The following is a 19,249-nucleotide window of genomic DNA, read 5'->3' as shown; positions in this document are numbered from 1 at the left end:
TGGGGAATTCTGATGTGCGCCTCGGGGGGGTTGATTCTGGGGGGAGAACACACAGTGGTAGTGCCTCCTATTTATTTCCATGGAAACTACAACAGACACGGAGAGCCCAACGTGTGACAGAGCTACAGAACAGTATTTTTCAACATAGTCACCACCATTAGCCATGCATCTTTGCCAGCCACGAACGAGAGTGCTGCACTTGTAAAAATCTGCACCAGCAGAGGTGATCCACTGTTGCCATCGCCGCTGAAATGCACCGCCCCCCCCCCTCTTCACTGCACTAACATCCACTATCTGTTATTTATAAATGCTCAGGAAGCGTCGATGAATGTCATCAGATGCAATTTCTTCTGCATGGAGAAATTCAATTCCACGTCTTTGCTTCATACGCGCTTGCATATCTGATGCCATTTTGCCAGACTGCCCCTAAGCTGTCATCTGTCACACAGCAACAAAATGAAACGGAATATTAGCGGGAAGGTTCAGCCTCCACTGCCATGCCACCAACATCTGCCTTAGACATTATGGGCCAACGTAATAAAGTAGGGGGCGTTACTTTTGAAGAGGCCTTCATGTGTTAATTGCTATATAATACCGTATGTCATCACCAGTGTGGTTGCTGTATCAATATTACTCCTGTAAGTTACACAGATTAACAAAGGATGAACCTTGGTGGAACCGAGCAAGGGTGGTGGTGATTAACCAGGGTACTTTGGCAAGTGCGGGACCCGAAAGCATGATGTAAACGGTGTGGAATAAGAGTGGATATTGTCCTGGTTTCGGCTGTGATCGTCACCTGCCATTACTCAGGTGACTGGCTGGGCATCAGTCAGCAGGTGGTGAGCAACTGCACTGCGCATCATTTCCTAGACACACACACACAGGCTGCTCCAAAAGTAATGCCTCCTATCTTATTACATTGGCCCACAGCATCTGAGTCTGTAGTTCTCCAGTCCACCAGAAGTGGATTTGCTCTGTGTTTTGTATCAGATCATTGCGTAAGACAGACCAGAGATCACACATGCAGTAGACAAATCCTGAATTCCAAAACAGAGGATTCAACTTCACGCACTTTCCCTCTGCATCTCTAGCGGAGCTTCTTGTGATACAGCTGTGGGTGAAAAGCCTAAAGTAAATGCTTGGCCTCTCTATTCCTTTTTAATTTCTTATAGCTTTTCAAGCTCTATGACTGCTTAAAGGAATTTCATTCCTATCCTCAGTGCTTCAGGTAGGATAACGAGATTCCAAGAGATTCTGTTGCCTGAGGTAACAGAAAATTTCAGCATAACTTACCCCCATCAGGCAGTAAGAGACTTTCAGGGACTGTCATTGGCACCATACCAAGAAAGATCGCTAAGATTTGGAGAAAATTCTGAGGCAAGGTGTGTCTGCTGATGTCTTGTAAGTAGTGACACACAAGTTGAAGTTTGCCTAGATCGTGGCTGTGGTTGCTTGGCCTGCTACTGAAACTAGTTTATCAACAGCCCTTTCGCACAAAGCAGCACCCCTGTATGCAGTGGTTCTTAGAAATGCAGACTTGTACTAAACACATCATCAAGGGAGTATCAACACATTGATACTCTCCCCTCCCACAGCAACCTGTCTCTTTCCCCAGAATTAAGATCCAAGGCTAAAGCCCATGGCAAGGCAAGCAAAAGCATTTGTTCATACTCTGGTCCAGCCAAAGCACCTTGCTAGAAGTGGCTGCAGTAAAGATGATGCTCAGCTGCACCCCTGCAAAAACTTTATTGAGTATGTAGATGCATGACTCATCATTTGTCTGGAAGCAGAAGGATTAGCTCTTTCCATGGCCATTTCCTCTCTTGACATGAGGTCTAAAGAAGTGGGAAAAGTAGCTCTATTGCAATGGGAGAAACATACCTTTCATTCCCAGAGGTCAATTGCCAGTGAAAATACCAGTATTCACTTTACAAGTTCTGTTTCACGTTTTCAGCTGATGTCTGAAATGAAAGCTGCTTTAACCACTCCGTAGAAATCCATCTTATTGCAACTGTGAGTCCACTAAGCCGTCTACGTACATATTATGAGCTGGGCAAAAAAAAACCGGATGAGGTTTAACAAAAGCAAGTGTAGAGTCTTGCATCTGGGGAGGAATAATTGCATGCACCAGTACAGGTTGGGGGATGACCTGCTGGAGAGGAGCTCTGCGGAGAGGGACCTGGGTGTCCTGGTGGATGACAGGTTGGCGATGAGCCAGCAGTGTGCCCTTGTGGCCAAGAGGGCCAATGGCATCCTGGGATGCATTAAAAAGAGCGTGGCCAGCAGGTCGAGGGAGGTGATCCTCCCCCTCTAGTCTGCCCTGGTGAGGCCTCATCTGGAGTACTGCGTCCAGTTCTGGGCTCCTCAGTACAAAAAAGACAGGGATCTCTTGGAAAGAGTCCAGCGGAGGGCCATAAAGATGGTGAAGGGCCTGGAGCATCTCCCCTATGAAGAAAGGCTGAGTGAACTGGGTCTGTTCAGCCTCGACAAAAGAAGACTGAGAGGGGACCTGATCCAGGTCTATAAATATCTAAGGTGTGGGGGGCAGAATGGTGAGGCCGGACTCTTTTCAGTGGTGAGTGGAGGCAGGACAAGGGGAAACGGACAGAAACTGCAGCACAGGAAGTTCTGCACAAATGTGCACAAGAACTTCTTTACAGTGAGGTGATGGAGCACTGGAACAGGCTGCCCAGGGAGGTGGTGGAGTCTCCTTCTCTGGAGATGTTCAAGACCTGCCTGGATGCCCACCTGTGCGACCTGGTGTAGGGAACCTGCTTTGGCAGGGGGGTTGGACTCGATGATCTCTGGAGGTCCCTTCCAACCCCTACAATTCTGTGATTCTGTGATTAATAGGACTATGGAACCCAAAGAGTTACAGCTCTTCTCCATTCCAGCCTGGGAAGGGAAGGAGAGCTGAGAAGGAAAAATGAACTAAGATTTCATGCTGCAATTCAGTTAACCATTTTTTTTCTGTTTAGCTTGGGTAGGCACTCAGTCACATATAGATGATTCTTCAGATTTCTGCCTTGGCTACTTTCAAGGCCAATGTGTTTTTGGATTAAAAGAAAATGGTAGTTTGGGCTCTCATCTAGAGGAATACAGGGCAGGTGGAACATATGGACAAAGCTAAGCTAAATCATTTGCCAACTCAAATATTCCCCTAACAATGCTACAAGAATAAAGTTACCATTGTAATAAAGAGCTAGTAATTTAAGGCATGTACAGGGCTTAAAGCCATTAAACCTACACAGAAGATGCTAATAAGATGGGAACAAAGTAAAATTAAGTAAGGACAGAGAAGGAGGAAGTGCTCAGAGCCTTTCCTACTGGACATAATTGAGGAGTGTACCCGTTTCCTCTCATACCTCGATTAGCCAGGGCTGTCCAGGGCCTATCTAGATGCTAACCCCTCTCCAGGGACTCCACTCTAGCACCAGATTAGAGAGGTTCTATCTTGACGCACATAAATAGTCCATTGCAGCTCAAACAGGCAGCTCATAGCAGCCAACCGGCCCATTTCCCAGCTTAGCAGGAGTCAGTACTCCCACAAATGAAGGAATTGTCTAAAAAGACTGTCTGCTTTTCATTACGTTAATAGATCTCAGGAGTGCTTTCTGTAAAATCCAAATAAGCCAAATTCAGTCTTCCGGACAGTTTACTTCAGTTCAGGTATAAGCTGAGACCAACTAATGTCTGTTCCTAAGTTTTCATCCTCAAGACCGGGAAAGCTGATATCTAAAAGGATTTTGCTCAAACTGTCATTCATGGTGTCCAAAATCAGGCCCTCCATGAGCGATCGGTTTTCAGTAAAACTAGAGGCTGGTAGTTCAAGGGGCAACTGCTTACTAGATTTGTGAATAACAGATGGAGAGCTCGTGAGGGGGCCGTGCGCTGTGTCGTTGGATACTGTATTGAGCAGTTCCCAAGAGGATTCGGGGAGAGGATTTTTAAGGGGCGTGCTGTTAAAAGCCAGCAAGTCTTGGTTCTCCTGGAAGGCTGTGATCGGCAGCTGAATGGTTCTCACTGGACTGAAATCCAGCTCATTACCTCTCTTGGCTGAGGATGCAGACTTCCAGGGATCAAGGCCCCCTAGTGGGGGGGTAGTAGTCGCTGCTTTGCAGGGAGTGGAAGAAACTGGCAACTTGTTGAACATCTCTTTGACTGGTGTTTTAAAAGGCCCCTCTTCCTCCTGCAGGCATCTCAGCTGTGATACATTCTCTAGAGGCTGGTTTTCCTGCAGTAAGGGGAGGTCTGCCCCTAACTGGAAAGGATCAAATTCATTGCTCTCTGGAAAGATGACGACAGGCTCTTCCGAGCAAGGCAGTGCTAGGTGTTGTTTCCTTCTGGATCTGCTCATTTCCCGCCTCTCACATCTCTTTATAACTAATGTGTCAGAAACACCCTTAGATGGTGACTTCAGTATAGTGAAACATTTCTTCTCTGTCATGGCTGAGGCTGGGACAAACAATTCTGGCTCTTCCTTTACAGTTATGGTTGAAGCAAAAGGGGACAGCCAGTCCCCCAGCTGTGAGCTTTCCTCTTCCTTAATGCAGAGTGCCTCAGGGAAAGAAGATGATTCCTCACCAAGCTGACAGTTGTTCTCCTTCAGACAATGTGTTGGGGAAAAAAATCCTTCATCAAATTGGCTCTCCTCCTTTGCCGCAGCTATGGGTAAAGAGGATGACTCTTCAACAGAGAGCGACATCTACAAAAAAAAAACAAACAACAAAAACAAGCAACATGCAGTCAGTAAACAAGAATCTTAACCACTCATAATGCAAATGACAGTGGAAGATAAAAAGAAAGACCAGCAGATATGGACAGCAGGACAAGTAAAAGGAGGATCTTCATAGTGAGGCAGCAATAACAACAGCTAGACATTGATCTGCCTTTGAAATTGACAGAGAGATATCATAATGGGAAGGATTTTAGCTACTTGTCTTGAAGTTACACCCTTTGGAGTGTATCTGCTATGAGCAGCTTCGAGGACAGGCAGATGAACATTTCTGTGTTTGATCCTCCTTACACTATTTATGTATGCAATAACAAAAACTGTGATGGCATACTTCATAGAAATGAAGAAAAAATCAAATAAGAATATTAAAATTATCAAAAGAAAAACGCACAGGGGAAAAGAAATCATAGGAGGAGAGAATGTAAATGAGCAGATGCATAAAGGAAAACAGGATCAGTATTAGAAAGAATGGAACGAGAAGAAGCCTAACAATGCTTGAAAAAGCCTAACAGTGCCTGAGACAGTCATTGAGACACAAAGAGAAAGATCTGTTCGATTACATTTTTTCTTCAGCTCAGAACACCAAGGAACTCTACAAAATTAGCAAAAAGCATTTATTAGAAGCCTCTAAGATGTTCAACTTGTAAATAGATGCTCTTTCAGAAGCAATGCCTTATAACACAGCTTCCTCTTTAGAGCTATAAAAAAAGTATCTGAGTGTTTCAGGGGCAGAAGAAAGCCATTTCCTCTAGTCCTATTTGTTTTCATCTGAGCGGGGAAGAAACATGGTCTTGACTTTTCAATCCAGAGCACCCACTCCTCTAGTGAATTAAATTAACATACATACAGCAATTCAACCAGCAGGTATAGTCACAATACAGACAGAAAAGGAAAAGCAAGAATTGTCACCTAGCCAGAAGCTCACATGCTTGGAGGACCCAGTGAAGATGCATAAAAGAACCACATGAAAAACACAATCCATGGAAGAAAATAGCTATGGAGAAAACAAACCATACAAAACACAAACACTCATTCCACCAGTCCCCTACAAAGAAGGAAAAAAGACAGAAACAAAGAAAACAACCTTTGGAGCAATGCGCACACGTTTATTGCTCCGGAAGGTGTCTGAGCTGTTGTGGGATGCTCCCTGTACCGTAGATAGAGGAACCTTCAAAGAAGGCTGCAAGACGAGAGGCTGACTCATTGGAAACTGGATCGGAACAAGGTAGGAGTTGATGCGAGGAAGCAAAGGCTTCATCTTTCGTCCTGGAAGAGAAAAGAATAGATTTGCTAGCCTCCTACCCTTCTTTCACTGCATATGGAGAACCAGACACCTAACCGTAAGTGCTTCTAAATACTTCCAGATAACCATTTGGTCAATTACATTCATTTGCCTTCTTTGCTAGTTTTGAGGATACAAATCCCAAGCCAGAAGCTTTGATGAAGAGCAAAATATAACCTTCCTTAAGGTCCTAGACCTCAAACTGGGGCAAGCTCTGTTGTCACTTGGTTTGAACAGCTAGTTCCTTCCATCTTTCTATCACATCCTCTCTCAGAGAGGACAGCACTACTTTTAGCCCCAGTGCTGAGGGATGGGAACAGCTGTAGGAAGCCTTTAAGCAGGCAAATCTGGATAACAATTAACATTTTTATTCCTATGGAAATCTGTGAAAGCACCTGAAATTTATGGGAATTATTCTTTTTAGTCTAGCCTGAAGTAAACACTCACGTGCGTTTTGGGATTCAGTTTTGCTGCTATTGTTGCTTCCCATGTTCTTCTGGGGATCTGAAACATGTTGCTTTTGCTGCTGTAAACATTGTGAAATAAGAAAGAGAAGAGAGAAGAATAAAAGAATTCATCTTTGTTCTGCTGCCTTGTTCAGAACTGCAAATCAGAAGCCTGTACTGAGCTAATAGAAACAGCAGTCATAGAGCCAGCATGAGTACTGGGTGTTATCTCCGTGATACTTGCTGTTTTACAGCCATGCCATCTCACGGCTAGCTACTAAAAATTCACACAGAAACAGAAATGGTACAACAGAGCTGCTCCAACAACAGTCTGCAGTAGAGCTGACCTTGTTTGGGTGTCCTCAATGCAGAAATGTGATTAGCATACATTTATTTGCGTATTTTATCTCTATACAAACCATAGACCTGAAAATCAAGCAAAGGCACAGGAGGAGCCAATGGTCTAAGCAGAAGGAATGAAGCCCAGGGCTGTAGTGGTGACAGATAGTCTGATTAATTCATTGAAAATCCATCACTGTTAAAACTGCTGAGTTCAAGAGACAGCAAACAGGTTTATCCTTCACAGTACAGCTGGTTTCCAGAAGTTAAAAAAGAGTACAGAGAGATCCTATTCTTCTTGATTCTGAGACTCAGAACAGGCTGGGACTGCTTCCTCAGAGGTGGAGGTTGTACCTGAAACCCACTGTCTCAGCTCTCTCTGAAGTCTCAGAAAGCTGCCCATGCAGCCTATTTTAGCAGTAGACTTCTAGTTGCTCAAAACTTTACAGCTCTTGCCAGCTGTAGACAGGACATATAACTTGAAGGTAATTAGCTTGACTCCATTCCCCAAAAATGGGTGTACACAGAGCTCTACAATCATGTGCAGCAGTGATTCTGTCCCCCTCCCCAAATCTCTTATCTTTTTCTAGCAAGAGGAGATTAGAAGTCCAAGGCCGAGGCCAGAGTCTTACTGATTCAGAGTGCTCAGACGATGTTGACCCCAAGTCCAGCGGCTAGTGGCAGCAAGGCAGTGAGAAGGAGAAAAATAAGAGGAAATTACCAACAATAAAAAGGGACAAATTAATCTAGCATAATCTGAGCAAACCAGAGAATGAATCTGCCCTCCCATTGCACAAAACATAGAAGAGACTAAAAACATCTTAAAAAAAATCTGAAAAATTTCCTAGATAGGGAAATCCAGCTGGGACAGAACAATTCTATCCTGTGAGTGTCTAGTCAAACAACAGAGGAAATGCTGGTCTAAGTCAGTGGAAAGCTTCTCATTAGAACTTTGCCGCAGCCCTATGGAAACAGGTTGAACAAGCTAATACATTTGGCGTGATACCTGAAGAATGAATGCATCCCAAAGAAGCTCCAGCAGCAAAAGCCACAGCACCCTTTTCTTTTTTCCTCCAAATACAGAGATCATTTATTTTTCAGGAGAAGCAACTGAATTTAGCTTCTACATGGAGGCTGATGCCACTGAATATTAACTTTCCTTTCAAATTAAAGTGCATCTGTTTAGTGTGGCAATTAGGGACTGGATAGCTGTCCCATTTTCTTTGCATGAAGCATTCACCTTAAACACTTGGTCCAATGTTAGGCAACGGTTGGCATCAGGGTGAATAGTCCAGAATGAGATTTTACCATTAGCAGATGTCTCACGGACAAACATATCATGGAGGGACAGGTTATGCCGAATAGAATTCTGTGGAGAAAGGAACAAGGAAGAAGTTGAAAAACAGCATTTTTGTTATCAGCACAGAAAGGTCTATCTCAAATGTGACTGTCTAGCAGAAAGATTCCATTCTAAAGCTCAAAAGTGGACGTTATTATTCACTGCAAACCCAGCCAACTCTACCATTAAGTCTCTTATTCTCTTTATACACAAGATCCTCCTTCTTACTTCAGTGATCAAATATCCCACCACCTTGCCTAAATGGAACGAGAAAAAGAATTAAAAAATTCAAATGTGGAACATTTGAAAGGAGAGGATATTTGGGGTGGGGTTTTAAATTAATTTCAATCTTGCTCTGCGGGCTGGGAAACAACTTTTCATTTTCAGCTGGAATGCTTTCACAGGTTTCACCCGGTGGCCAACTGGAAATTGAGGACCTGCTTGTTACCTTCCAACCTGGCTTAGCCACATGCTTAAAATATGGGAAATGATCCTCAATCCAGGTATAGATGTCTTTCAGAGTCATACGCTTCCTCTCAGTGCTGTTGATGGCAAACTGGATCATGGCCATGTAGGAGTACGGAGGTCGTTCTGATACTGAATCCTGCCATGAGGAGGAGGGAATGGCAACAGCTGCAGAATTCTCAGTCTGAGAGACAGAAGAAACAATGTATAAGTGCTTGAATAGTTGACAAGGGCTGGATATTTCATGTACTGCTATTTAAATTGGTAAAGGGAGCGCTCAGATTATTTAGAGATTGTCACGTCTAGTTCTTGCAAGTCTTCTAATACAGATGGATTGCATCCTCATCAAGAGTTTTAGCGTATACTGTTGTCCTCTCCTACTTACCTTGATTCTTCCCCGTAGAGGCATCTGGTTCTCTTTCTCCGTGCCTTGCTTCACAGAACAGGGAGTTAGTCCATCAGTTCTCATCTTCCCCAGCCACTGGATGTTAGTAAGACTATTATCCAGCACAGAGCTCATTGTCTCACCACTGCCTGTTGGGAAAACAAGCCCAAAGCTCTGCTTATTTACAAGTGTCTCTTCTCTTCCTTCATCTCAAGTGCCAAAAGGAAAGTAATAACAGATACTTTTTGAAAGGGTATCCCTGAATCAGGATAGGAACAAGATGGTATTGCAAAGCTAAAGCTTCTAGTTTATATACCTTGAGTTCCTGAAAAAAGCTGTACCATTAAAAACAAAACAAAAACAAATCATAACATTCAAACCAAATGATTGTTCTCAACCAAAACAGGAAAGTGTTGACTCCAGCACTTTGAGAATTCAAGCATTTTTAGCTAAAGGATTAATAAAGTAAACAAAAGTCAAGGAAAGTGGCATAAACTCCAACCTGGCACATAACCCAAGAAGCAATCAAAAATTCTCCATGGTTTTGAACATCAACAGTAGAAAACTAATGTTTTTTTTTATGGTGGGGTTGTTTTCAGTAATACAGTTACTGGAGCTATCTATCGGTTCCTCTCAGATAGCAGTAGCCTGCAGGATAAGATTTGCTGTAGCCCAAATCTATATAGCTGTTTTAAATTCCAAATACAAATATGATCTGAGAAGCAAGTCAAAGTAAAATCAATCCAATTTCTAACGTTTGCCCACCAGCTTCAGGAGACAGCCAAGAAAGAAGCACTTGCTACCTAATTATAAAAGGGTCTGAATCATTTCTCTTTCAAAGGTCTAGGCCCCCTTTTGTCACTGCCTAAGGCACTCCATTCATGAGTCCTTTGCCTCATGTATTATTCTTCTAGACTAGAATTTTTATCCAGTACAGAAATTTTGCTTTTTTTTCAAATGCCAGGACTGTTTCTTTCAAAGTATATCCATCAAGATCCCTCAGATTCCATTACACACGCACAGCTATTTAGTAGTTAATTGAATAACTTTCACTGCTGCATACTGTGATTCAAGTACTATGCTCATTGTCCCAGTTTGCATCCCTTTATCTTTCAGAAGGAGAAGAGGGTAAGGGTTACATACTGTTCTCCGTTTTCTGTGCAAATGAAGAATCAATTCCTGAATGCCAGTCCATTGATCCACCTGCAATTTCAGGTGTCTGTGAAATATTCTTCTCTCTTACTTGACTATTCGAAGACCTAGCCACTGCGCCAGGTTTCTCCACTGAGGGAAGGTGCTGTGATAGTATCAAACCTGCTGAACGAGAAGTTCCCCCACTGCTAATGAGAATGAACTTATTGGGCCCATTGTTGCCACACTCTTTTCCTTTTGCTGTCAGGGCCTCTATGATGCTTTGGATATCTGCATTTGTAGGGATGGCCACCACTTGCGTGTTGGGCATGGTAGGATGGTTCATTATCTTTATTCCCGCTGGAAATTTCTGCAGGCCACAGTCTATTTTGTCTCTGCATTGGCTGTCCTTTTGGTCCTCCTGGCTGTGCTCCTGCGTAGGTGTCTTTTCATCATGACCACTGTTCTCATCTCTACCTGAAGTACTGGATACCTCCTTCTGTAGAAGGGTCAGTTTCCTTCTTTTGAGAATTAAGGGCCTGCGAGGGCTGGTCCTCATTATTTATCTGAACAGTTACTCTCCATTGAAAATGAGAGGAACAAGTCCTGCAAAACAAAAGACACAACATAAGTGCACAGTAGACAGTAGGAATAGATAAAAGAGGTCAGCAAATACATTGCAGGTCTTTCACAGCACACATGTTCTCAGCAATTTCCATGCTGCTAGAAAACAGAAAGAAAAACAAAAATGAAAGTTTGTAACAAGATTGACTAGGAAAATATACTTTACCTCTTTTATCAACAGCTTGTGGAAGCATGATATGAGAAATATTTGCAGAGTAAATATTTGCATCAGAAGCTGAGATCCATGATGTATCTAATAACAAGGAAAGCACGTATATCTGTATATCTAAAGACTGGGAGAGATCTGGAACTCTTCAGTCTAGAGAAGAGAAGGCTGCGAGGGGATCTCATAACTATAAATAGTTATAAAAACTATAATATTTATAAACTAAAGTGCAGGGGTGAAGTTGATGGGGGTAGCCTCTTTGGTGGCAAGCAACAATAGAATAAGGGTCAATGGGCAGAAACTGGAACAACAGGAAGTTCTATGCTAATAGAAAGAAGAACTTGTTTACTGTCAGAATGATGCAGCAGTGGAACAGGCTTCCCAGAGCTGTTGTGGAGTCTCCTTCTCTGGAGATATTCAAGACCTGTCTGGATGTCTACCTGTATGAGGAACCTGCTTTAACAGGGAGGTTGGACTTGATCTACAGAGGTCACTTCTAACCCCTACAATTCCATGGATCTATGATACCATTTTGTTTTTCTTCACAATTATTCCTTAGCTCTGTATTTATCTACCACCTCTAATTTCTCAGACCTAGAGAAATACAGTTTCCTCATTCTAGTTGGCTGTTTATAAATATCTGAAGTATAGGAGTCAAATCAGTGTGGACAAACTTTCATCAGCAATAGAACAAGGGGCAACAGGCAGAAACCAGAACATAGGAAGTTCCAGGCTAACACAAGGAAGAATTTCTCTACTGCAAGAATGATGGCACATTGGAACAGGCTGCACAGAGAGGCTGTGGAGTCTCCTTCTCTGGAGATATTCAAAACCCATCTGGATGCTTCCCTGCGTGAGCCACTGTAGGGAACCTACTTTAGCAGGGAGGTTGGACTTGATGATCTCTAGATGTTTCCTCCAGCCTCTACAATTCTGTGGTATCTGCTTTATAGATGCTAATACTTAGCTGTGAAGTGACTTCACCACACTAGCCAGTAAGCTGGAGGGGTGAGAAACCAGAACACAGAAATACCACTCTGCTGTAAGCAATAGATCACAACCTAAAAAAAAATAAATGGATTTAAGAGCTGGTAAAAGATGTGGGAAGCAGAAATTGCCCTGATCATTAGAAGTATACATATTTCTAAAGCAGAAGATAGGCACTTCAAAATAAAGGCAAAGTAAGTGCTTTAGTCACTTCTTCTATAGATTTGTGTAGCACTAGATAGATTCATGATAGAGTAGTAAACAATTTAAATTTCAAATTTTTGGGTGACAGATAATTTAGATTATACAGTGGAAGGTACTGCTTTCAGGGTAAAAAGCTGAGAACATCTTCTGAGAACAATACTTATAAATATAATGCCATTTAAGAATTAGATGTAGAGACATTGCCTCTTGCAGCAAGCCACTGGAGAAAAGAAAAAAAAGTTGCACTTATTGTTATCATTGGGGAAGGTGGGCAGAACAAAAATGAACAATGAAAAAGGCATTTTACATTAGTAGTTTTGACTGGCTTTACAAAAAAAAAGAAGCTCACAGTAAGAATCACCTGCAAAGACACAAAATGGAAAACGTCCATCAGATGAACTGCTCTGTGAGAAGGAAGGAGTGGGTTCAGAGGCTGCACAGCAGCTGAAGGCCAGAAACAGAAACATACACGCAGGCTGTAGCATTCAGGGACAAGCAGAGCCTTTTGCAAGGTTCTCTGCTCACTTACAGAAAGATCTCCTAAGACAACAACGGAGGCGTAACTATCAGCCAGCCCCCAGGAAACCGCACTTCCTAGAGGAACAAATAATTTCCTAAACAGGCCAAACGCTGTTTTCAGCAGCAGAGAGTAACACCAGAAGCACACAGCTCCATTGAGCTATGAGAACGAAGCAAAAACCAGGATACTGAAGAGCTAAGCAAGTACCCCCTCAAGCCTACGTCACCCACTCCAAACCTCAACCCTGACCTCCCGGATTGCCGGGTGCTGCTAACCCCGACGACCTCGCCAGTGAATCCCGCCCGCTCTCCCAGGATCCCTCCATCTAGGCATTTGCCTCCGAACTCTCAAAGGAGATCTCACTAGGCAACCCAGCTCCTCACGGGGAACGCCCAAGCAGCGGGAGATCACAGCACGGCAAGGAATGAACGCCGAGCCCTGGTCACAACTCACCCCCTCCCCAGCAGAGCAGGAGACGCACAAGGAAAAGTTAGCTTCAGGACTTCCGGTCGCGGTCGCCGTCCTCCCCATCCGCCCCCAGTACCGATCGTTTCCCTGTTTGAATTTGGCGCCTGGCGGTTCCTTGGTATCACGTGCGGGCCCGGACCAGTGAAACGCAGCGGTAGGCGGGGCGAAGAGAGGTGGACCAATGGGTGGTTGCTAAGTAGCATAGGGATCTGCCTGGCCGCCGGTGAAGAGTCTGGTTTGGGTGGTCTGGTGGAGGAGGTTGTTATTAAGTTTGATGGTGGGTCATCTGTTTCAGTAGAAATTACCTGGCCAGAGCCTCTGAGACTCTGGCTTTACTGCCAAGTTTGGTTCTTAGTGCGTGCGTTCGTGTTCGCTGTGTTCGTGGAAGGAAAGAGAAGCTTCAGCGGCCGTCTCAGAGATTTCCAGAAAAGAGCATCTGAACTTCACTGGTTTGTGAACATTAAGGCTGTATCTCAAAACCTTATGGGATCTGCTAAAGGGGCTGTTAAGTTGTTTTGATAATGTGTAGTAAGCAGTTAAGATGTTACGTAGCTTTATATCTTTACCGAGAAAATGTACTTCTTGCAAGGTATTTTCTTTGAAATTGCTCACCTGTGTCAATCTGCTTCTAAATGGAAAAAACGAACTGAAGTTTTGAATTCAGTTTTGAATATAGCTGGTTCTATATTTTCGTATTTTGCTCAGGTCTTGTTAAATATGGATGACTTTCAAATTATTTCTAAAGTGTTTTTATGAAAAAAAATTCCTATGAGTTTTTTTATGGCTTGTGTATTTAAAGTATGCATTTTCATAAGGAAATAATATCTTCTGCAATGTTATGCCTTATTCAAAACGCTACTTCAGGACTCCTTTTGCTGCTTAGACACTTCTACCTTGTTTGTATGGTTGTATACCACAATGTATTTGGCTATGTCTTCTTGAAGCTTTAGAGCACTTAAGTACTCATTCTACTACGTATGTGCTAAACTTGATTAAAAGATGTAAAAACTACTGGTAAGTAACAGTCTATATGGAGATGTGTATGCAATGTTACTGTATTTGTGTTTTGCTCAAAAACTTTATTTGAGGTTTCCAAATAATTGTGGAAGTCAATTTCTGTTTATCTTCAACAGATTTGTGGGTGCTTGACCATCTTCTCAGAGTGCTTTCCTTCTCCTCCAATTGGTTCTAGCAAGCATCATGAGGTTTCAAATTCATTTTGTAATACTGCCTGATGCCTCCAAAAAAGAAGTGTACCCGCAAAACTAGAAAGGCAGAGCTGGTATTCCTTGAGAGGCCATGGGAGGGACCCATCCATTGTTGTGAAACTCCGCTGTATGTGGCTGAAAATCCAGTACGTGTTTCTACAAAGCCTGTAGACCAGAACACCTCTGCTGCCTGGGTTGGTATATGTTATCAATTTCTCTGTGTCTTGCAAAAACAGGTTTTTTAATTTTCTCCCACATCGCAACAGAGAGTTTTGTGTCCTTATAAGGAAAGTCAACAGCATGGACCTGAATTCGTTATAGAGTCTAATGCGTAAATAAGTGCATGTGAGTTTTTTCACATTCAAATATAAAAAATAAAATCCTGTGTATTTGAAGGCATAAAACTATAGTGTGTACAGACCACAGTTTTTATTTGTCTTCTGAAAAATTAATTCTGGTGAAGGAGTAGCTTGCTTTCTATGGCAATTGAAGATCCTGCACATAATAAATTTTCTTTTAAGGAAATCTTTTGCTGCTCAAAATTGCTGAAATCTAAAAGTTACCTGTTTAAAAACATGTTTTGTTTAAATATGACACCACTAAATTTAGGGAACAGAGGCCTTTGCTTCAGAACTACTTATTTTAAATTGCTGTCTTTTTAATTCTGTGTGTTTAGAATAGTTTCTCTCTCATGAGCTCCTTTTATAGTCTGAAGAATATTCCAGGGACTGGTTGCAGTGTCCTGAGTCCATATTTTATATCCGTATTACAAAGTTTTATGTTTGCATTTTGTTTCGTTTTGTGTTTTTTTAAATTTTTCTTTAATAAAGAAAACGGGAGCTGCAAAGGCAGACTATTTCTATACAACAGTAATTATCATCTAGGAGAGCTCTTAGAGCTCTGTTTATTGACCTTGTGTTTCTGTTGGTATAAAGTAGACTTGAGGTGTGGTTTCAAATCCATATGAAACATTCCTTTAGCCTTTAAGATAAAAGGGGATAGCTTCTCTAGCAGCGCCTTTTATGATAGGACGAGGGTAAATGGCTTCAAATGAAAAAAAAGGAAATTTAAACTGTATATAAGGAATAAGGGTAGTGAAGCACTGGAACAAGTTATGCGGAGGTAGTGAACAACTTGTCCCTGTAGACATTAAAGGCCAGGCTGTTTAGGCCTCTGAGCAACCTGATGTAGCTCTTGTTCACTGCAGGGGAATTGCACTATCACAGAATCACAGAATGGCCAGGGTTGGAAGGGATCTCAAGGATCATGAATCTCCAACCCCCCTGCCACATGCCACCAACCTTCACGTTTAATGCTAAACTAGATGACCTTTAAGTATCCCTTCCGACTCAAATGATTCTATGTGTTTTTTTTTTTTTTTAATTATTATTTTACCCTGCAATGTTTATATAGGTAGGTTAGTACTATGGCTTTTAAAACACTGCATGAAATAATTGCTGTCAAGATGTATGCTTTTTGTTTGGAAGAGCTTAAAATAACCATGTTGTTCTGTGTTCTAAATATCCAGTGTTTTCTTTGAAGTTAACAGCACTGAAACTATTAGATATTAGAAAATATTGGTATTTTTTATAATTCCCTGAACCGTCCTCTACGGATGGATATCGCTTGTTTCGCTGGCAACTGAATTTCTGCTCTTTCAGATCCTCTTGACTGCTAGGCTCCTGGTAAAGCCTATGTGGTGTGTTCTCTGAAGCAAGGAAGTTCAAATCAATTGTTCACTTACGTTATTTTAAGTTTGTACCAGGATACAATTATTAAGAAACTAGAGCCATGATTCCCTAAAGAATCTTGAGTAAGTGCACAAAGTCTTTCAAAGCTCAATAATCTGTATTTCATTGATAGTCTTCTACAGAAAGCTGATTTTAGTAGAACTGACTTTGTGGTCATCTGTTAATCTTTGTGTTGTAGTGTCTCTAAAGAAAACATGTTTCAGGGGGATATTTTGAAGGCCTGATTAACATTATATTACTCCCAATTGTAGCTGTAGTTGCTCAGAAATACTTGGGCTGCAGTGTAGTTCATTTATTCTGCTATGCTGAGAAATAGGATCCAGCTCTGAAATGTTTTAAGTCAGCAGGTGTTGAAGGCATTAATGCCTGTTGGACAACTTAGGCTTCTGATTTAAAGTCTTGTGTGCTTTTCTTTTTAAGTTTAAGTTACCCAGGGATAGTTCACTTGCACCCCACTCACTTCTCAGGGATAGAATGTAACTTTGAGGTTCAGAGGTGTTTCCTGCTTACCAGCTTGGCTAACAACTAGTTTGCTTTGCTGCAAGCTAGCTTTACCCATTTAATTCCCATGCTGAAGAAAGATGGGAAGGGTGGGAGAGAAGAATAAGGTTGGTGTTCCTCTGTCTGGAAAAAATATTGTTTTTTTTCTTATTGTGTTTTTAGGTGTGCCCACAATCTGAAACAACTAAGTCATTGGTTTTGAGAGCGTGTCAGAAGAAGCGACGTGGTTCTCACAAGCTTCAGAATCGGGATGTCAGCTATGGTTTGCTTTGTGCAGAGACAGCTTGTCGAAGATCTGTGGCCTGCAAATTTCCTCCCTTAATTTTTGAGAATTCAGAAGTATGTTCAGTCCGCTCCACAGATATGCTGAGTCATGCAGGAAAGAACACACAGCATTCTCACATCCAGTGCAAGAAAGGGATAGGATCCAAAGCTAACATCCAGGTGAATGGTTCTGAGAACTGTAGTGAAACGCCATCATTACCTATTTCTCAGCCTGTAGGGCCAGAAGTCTTCAGCCCACTAGATATGGGGATGCCACAGTTGCCTTCTTTAAGGAACTGCGCATACAGCAGTGCACTGCCACAAATCAGTAGTCATGCTGAGTTGATGTCCAGCGTCAACCACTGTGGGAGGGAGCAATTGGCAGAAACACTAGTTATGGATACTCCTGAGCGTGAGTATGGAATAAAGGTCACCTGGAGGCATCGGCCTCATCTCCTTAAGTACCTGAGAGACAGAGGGAAGCTGAGTACTGCTGACATACTGGTGAAGGCACACCTTGAACTCTAGAAGTCAGAGTGCCTCTTGATTGGCCAAACAGTAATTTTATGCACAAGGACTTGCCTAAATACAAAATGCTCTTTTCAACGATAAAGAGGGGCAATAGCTTAAGCTATACATCGTGCTAGGGCATGCTAATTCTATGTCGTAGCAACGTGTAGGGTGCACCTTGTTTTCAGGGGGTGAGTGGCACTTTTTTTTTTTTTTTTTTCGGACTCATCTTCCTTGCAGAGGGTGGGGGGAGGGCAGTAAGTGCAACGGGTCTTCCCACCCACACACCTGCGATCCAGAGTTTAGTGCCCTGCGCCACCAGGACAACTGGCGGGCTTGGGGGGGGGGGGGGGGGGGGGGGGGGGGAGGCGGGGCTCGGCGCTGACCTGGCTGCCTCTTCTGCGCATGTGCGGTTCGAGTTCTTGCCAGCTGAGGGGGCGGAGCCGCCAGTCGTGGGGCAGTGTGCTGTGCCTTCGGCCAATGGCGCAGGACTGAAGTTACGAGTTCCGTCGCAGAGGGTAGCGGTGAGGCCGAGGCAGGGTGCGTCGGCCGAGATCCTACAGTAAAGGAGGGGCTGAGGATGGAAGGCGCGCGGAGCCGATGCGCGCTCAGTGGGGGCAGGTGAGTGGGGCCCAGCGCAGCAAGGTGGGTGCGAAGCGGTCTGCGACGAGTCCCGTCCAGGTTGCCCCTGCGTCTTGGTGGGGTCGGCCCGATGCGGTAGGTGCGATGCGGTGCGCTGCTTCCCCGGTTCCAGCTTCTTGCGGGCGGGCGCGGCTTTGGTTGAGGCAGCGTCTCCGGGAGAGAAACCACTGTGAACGTTTTTTTTTTTTTCTTTCTTGCGCTTCTGAACGTAGTTGAGCTTTTGAGATGTGAAAGCGGTAGCAAGCTCTTAGGCATCTGAGTGAGGGGGGGAAAAAAAAAAAAAAGGAACAGCTAAAGGGAGCTTAACTGACGTAATGGGAAAAGCATGTTAAGTTTGGAAGAGAGATTTTTGGAAGGAGATTAGCTGGAACCCCAAATTCCAGTGTGAGGATGCAGTGAAAAGAGACTTTGACAATGTGATTAGTGAAGTGATTGTGAAAATGCAGAAAAAGAACTGTTTTGTGCCTCTGATGTTTGGATATGCAATGTAAAAGCCAGTAAAGAGAGAAACAAAGGAATGTGTAGTGGTTGAGTTATGGTAAAGCCCACGTAGGACAAAACCTATATTTGTTGATGGAATAGACTTGGTATTTTTTAGTTGGAGAGTGATAAAAGGCATTAGAATGTGGTGGCATCCTATGATCTCTTGGGTCAGCCAAATATGCTGTGAAACACCAAAGTCAGCATAAAGAAGAAATCTAAAGCGAGTTCTGATCTGAAATGAGTGAACAAAAAAATAATGGGTGCATACCCCAATATTTTCTGGCATAGATATTAGACTTTAAATTTTGACAGAATTGAAACTACAGGAGAAGATTCTGCTTTTCTGTTAACAATTGTGATAATACAATTTCTTTCTGCTATGGAACTTGTTTTGTATAATTTCATGGATGTAGACATAAATAATTTTATTTGATGGATAGGTATGTGAGATTTTGGGTTAGGCCCCTTCTAAATATATATTAATACTATGGTGTTGTGTTAACTTACTACTTCCCCACCAATGCTGTCTTTCATTTAAGATGACTGTAATTAAAGTAGTAGCTAGAGTTCATTTTGAAGTCTGATTGACTTTCATCTTGATATGATGTGTCTCAGTGCTTTATAAAAATAATGTTGATTGTATTATTTCATTGTTTTGGTAAGTACTATGCATTTCTTTTTAATTTGGGGAAATCTGAAGCTAAAAATGTTGGATAAAGTAGAGACATTCACATGAATTCACACTGAGATCATTGTAAGCATTTAAAATATTGAGAAGGGAATTTGGCTCTTATCACAA

The 19,249-nt window shown here is 42.7% G+C and overlaps 3 protein-coding genes across 9 annotated transcripts in view; 2 read left to right on the top strand and 1 right to left on the bottom strand.

Moving 5' to 3' along the window:
• Window positions 1–1,737: 1,737 nt before the first annotated feature.
• On the bottom strand, window positions 1,738–13,203 carry FOXM1 (forkhead box M1). Of its 2 annotated transcripts, none has more exons than XM_052701677.1 (9): window positions 13,077–13,203; window positions 10,135–10,728; window positions 8,992–9,140; window positions 8,590–8,790; window positions 8,043–8,171; window positions 7,435–7,476; window positions 6,465–6,543; window positions 5,820–6,001; window positions 1,738–4,705 (listed from the first exon to the last, which is right to left on the bottom strand). In XM_052701677.1, the coding sequence occupies exons 2-9, from the start codon at window positions 10,679–10,681 to the stop codon at window positions 3,656–3,658; spliced, it is 2,379 nt and encodes a 792-aa protein (XP_052557637.1). In that variant the 5' UTR covers window positions 10,682–10,728; window positions 13,077–13,203; the 3' UTR covers window positions 1,738–3,655. The 2 variants fall into 2 exon arrangements, with proteins under 2 accessions (XP_052557637.1, XP_052557638.1); XM_052701678.1 differs by having other exon boundaries at window positions 6,465–6,540.
• A 60-nt stretch (window positions 13,204–13,263) lies between these two features.
• Window positions 13,264–17,743, top strand: RHNO1 (RAD9-HUS1-RAD1 interacting nuclear orphan 1). 3 transcript variants are annotated; one of them, XM_052701704.1, is made up of 3 exons: window positions 13,264–13,540; window positions 14,225–14,445; window positions 16,714–17,743. In XM_052701704.1, exons 2-3 carry the CDS (start codon window positions 14,326–14,328, stop codon window positions 17,341–17,343), a joined length of 750 nt encoding a protein of 249 aa, XP_052557664.1. In that variant the 5' UTR covers window positions 13,264–13,540; window positions 14,225–14,325; the 3' UTR covers window positions 17,344–17,743. The 3 variants fall into 3 exon arrangements, with proteins under 3 accessions (XP_052557664.1, XP_052557661.1, XP_052557662.1); XM_052701701.1 differs by having other exon boundaries at window positions 13,272–13,540; window positions 14,225–14,493; XM_052701702.1 differs by having other exon boundaries at window positions 13,273–13,368; window positions 14,225–14,493.
• A 20-nt stretch (window positions 17,744–17,763) lies between these two features.
• The window catches only part of TULP3 (TUB like protein 3), a 33,610-nt gene continuing 32,124 nt past the window's right edge, over window positions 17,764–19,249 (top strand). The window contains exon 1 of one of the 4 annotated variants that reach the window (XM_052701682.1): window positions 17,764–17,946. In XM_052701682.1, the coding sequence (XP_052557642.1) occupies window positions 17,906–17,946 (41 nt within the window). In that variant the 5' untranslated portion in view covers window positions 17,764–17,905. Of the gene's footprint in view, window positions 17,947–18,022; window positions 18,043–19,249 lie in introns of those variants that run through there. The other 3 variants (XM_052701679.1, XM_052701683.1, XM_052701681.1) reach the window with 3 other exon arrangements.

This window comes from Tympanuchus pallidicinctus, unplaced genomic scaffold (genome assembly GCF_026119805.1).
Source record: "Tympanuchus pallidicinctus isolate F22 unplaced genomic scaffold, pur_lepc_1.0 scaffold40, whole genome shotgun sequence".
Lineage (NCBI taxonomy): Eukaryota > Metazoa > Chordata > Aves > Galliformes > Phasianidae > Tympanuchus > Tympanuchus pallidicinctus.
This window is presented reverse-complemented; position numbering and strand designations above follow the sequence as displayed.

What these genes read in the sequence shown, in the direction of transcription:
- FOXM1 (XM_052701677.1), bottom strand. Translation starts at nt 10,681, where the DNA reads ATGAGGACCAGCCCTCGCAGGCCCTTAATTCTCAAAAGAAGGAAACTG. An exon ending in TGGCTAAGCCAGGTTGGAAG is followed by an intron (nt 8,172 to 8,589) that starts GTAACAAGCAGG and finishes CTTTCTCCACAG; the next exon opens with AATTCTATTCGGCATAACCT. An exon ending in CATTGGACCAAGTGTTTAAG is followed by an intron (nt 7,477 to 8,042) that starts GTGAATGCTTCA and finishes TGCTGCCACTAG; the next exon opens with CCGCTGGACTTGGGGTCAAC.
- RHNO1 (XM_052701701.1), top strand. Translation starts at nt 14,326, where the DNA reads ATGCCTCCAAAAAAGAAGTGTACCCGCAAAACTAGAAAGGCAGAGCTG. An exon ending in AGAACACCTCTGCTGCCTGG is followed by an intron (nt 14,494 to 16,713) that starts GTTGGTATATGT and finishes TTGTGTTTTTAG; the next exon opens with GTGTGCCCACAATCTGAAAC.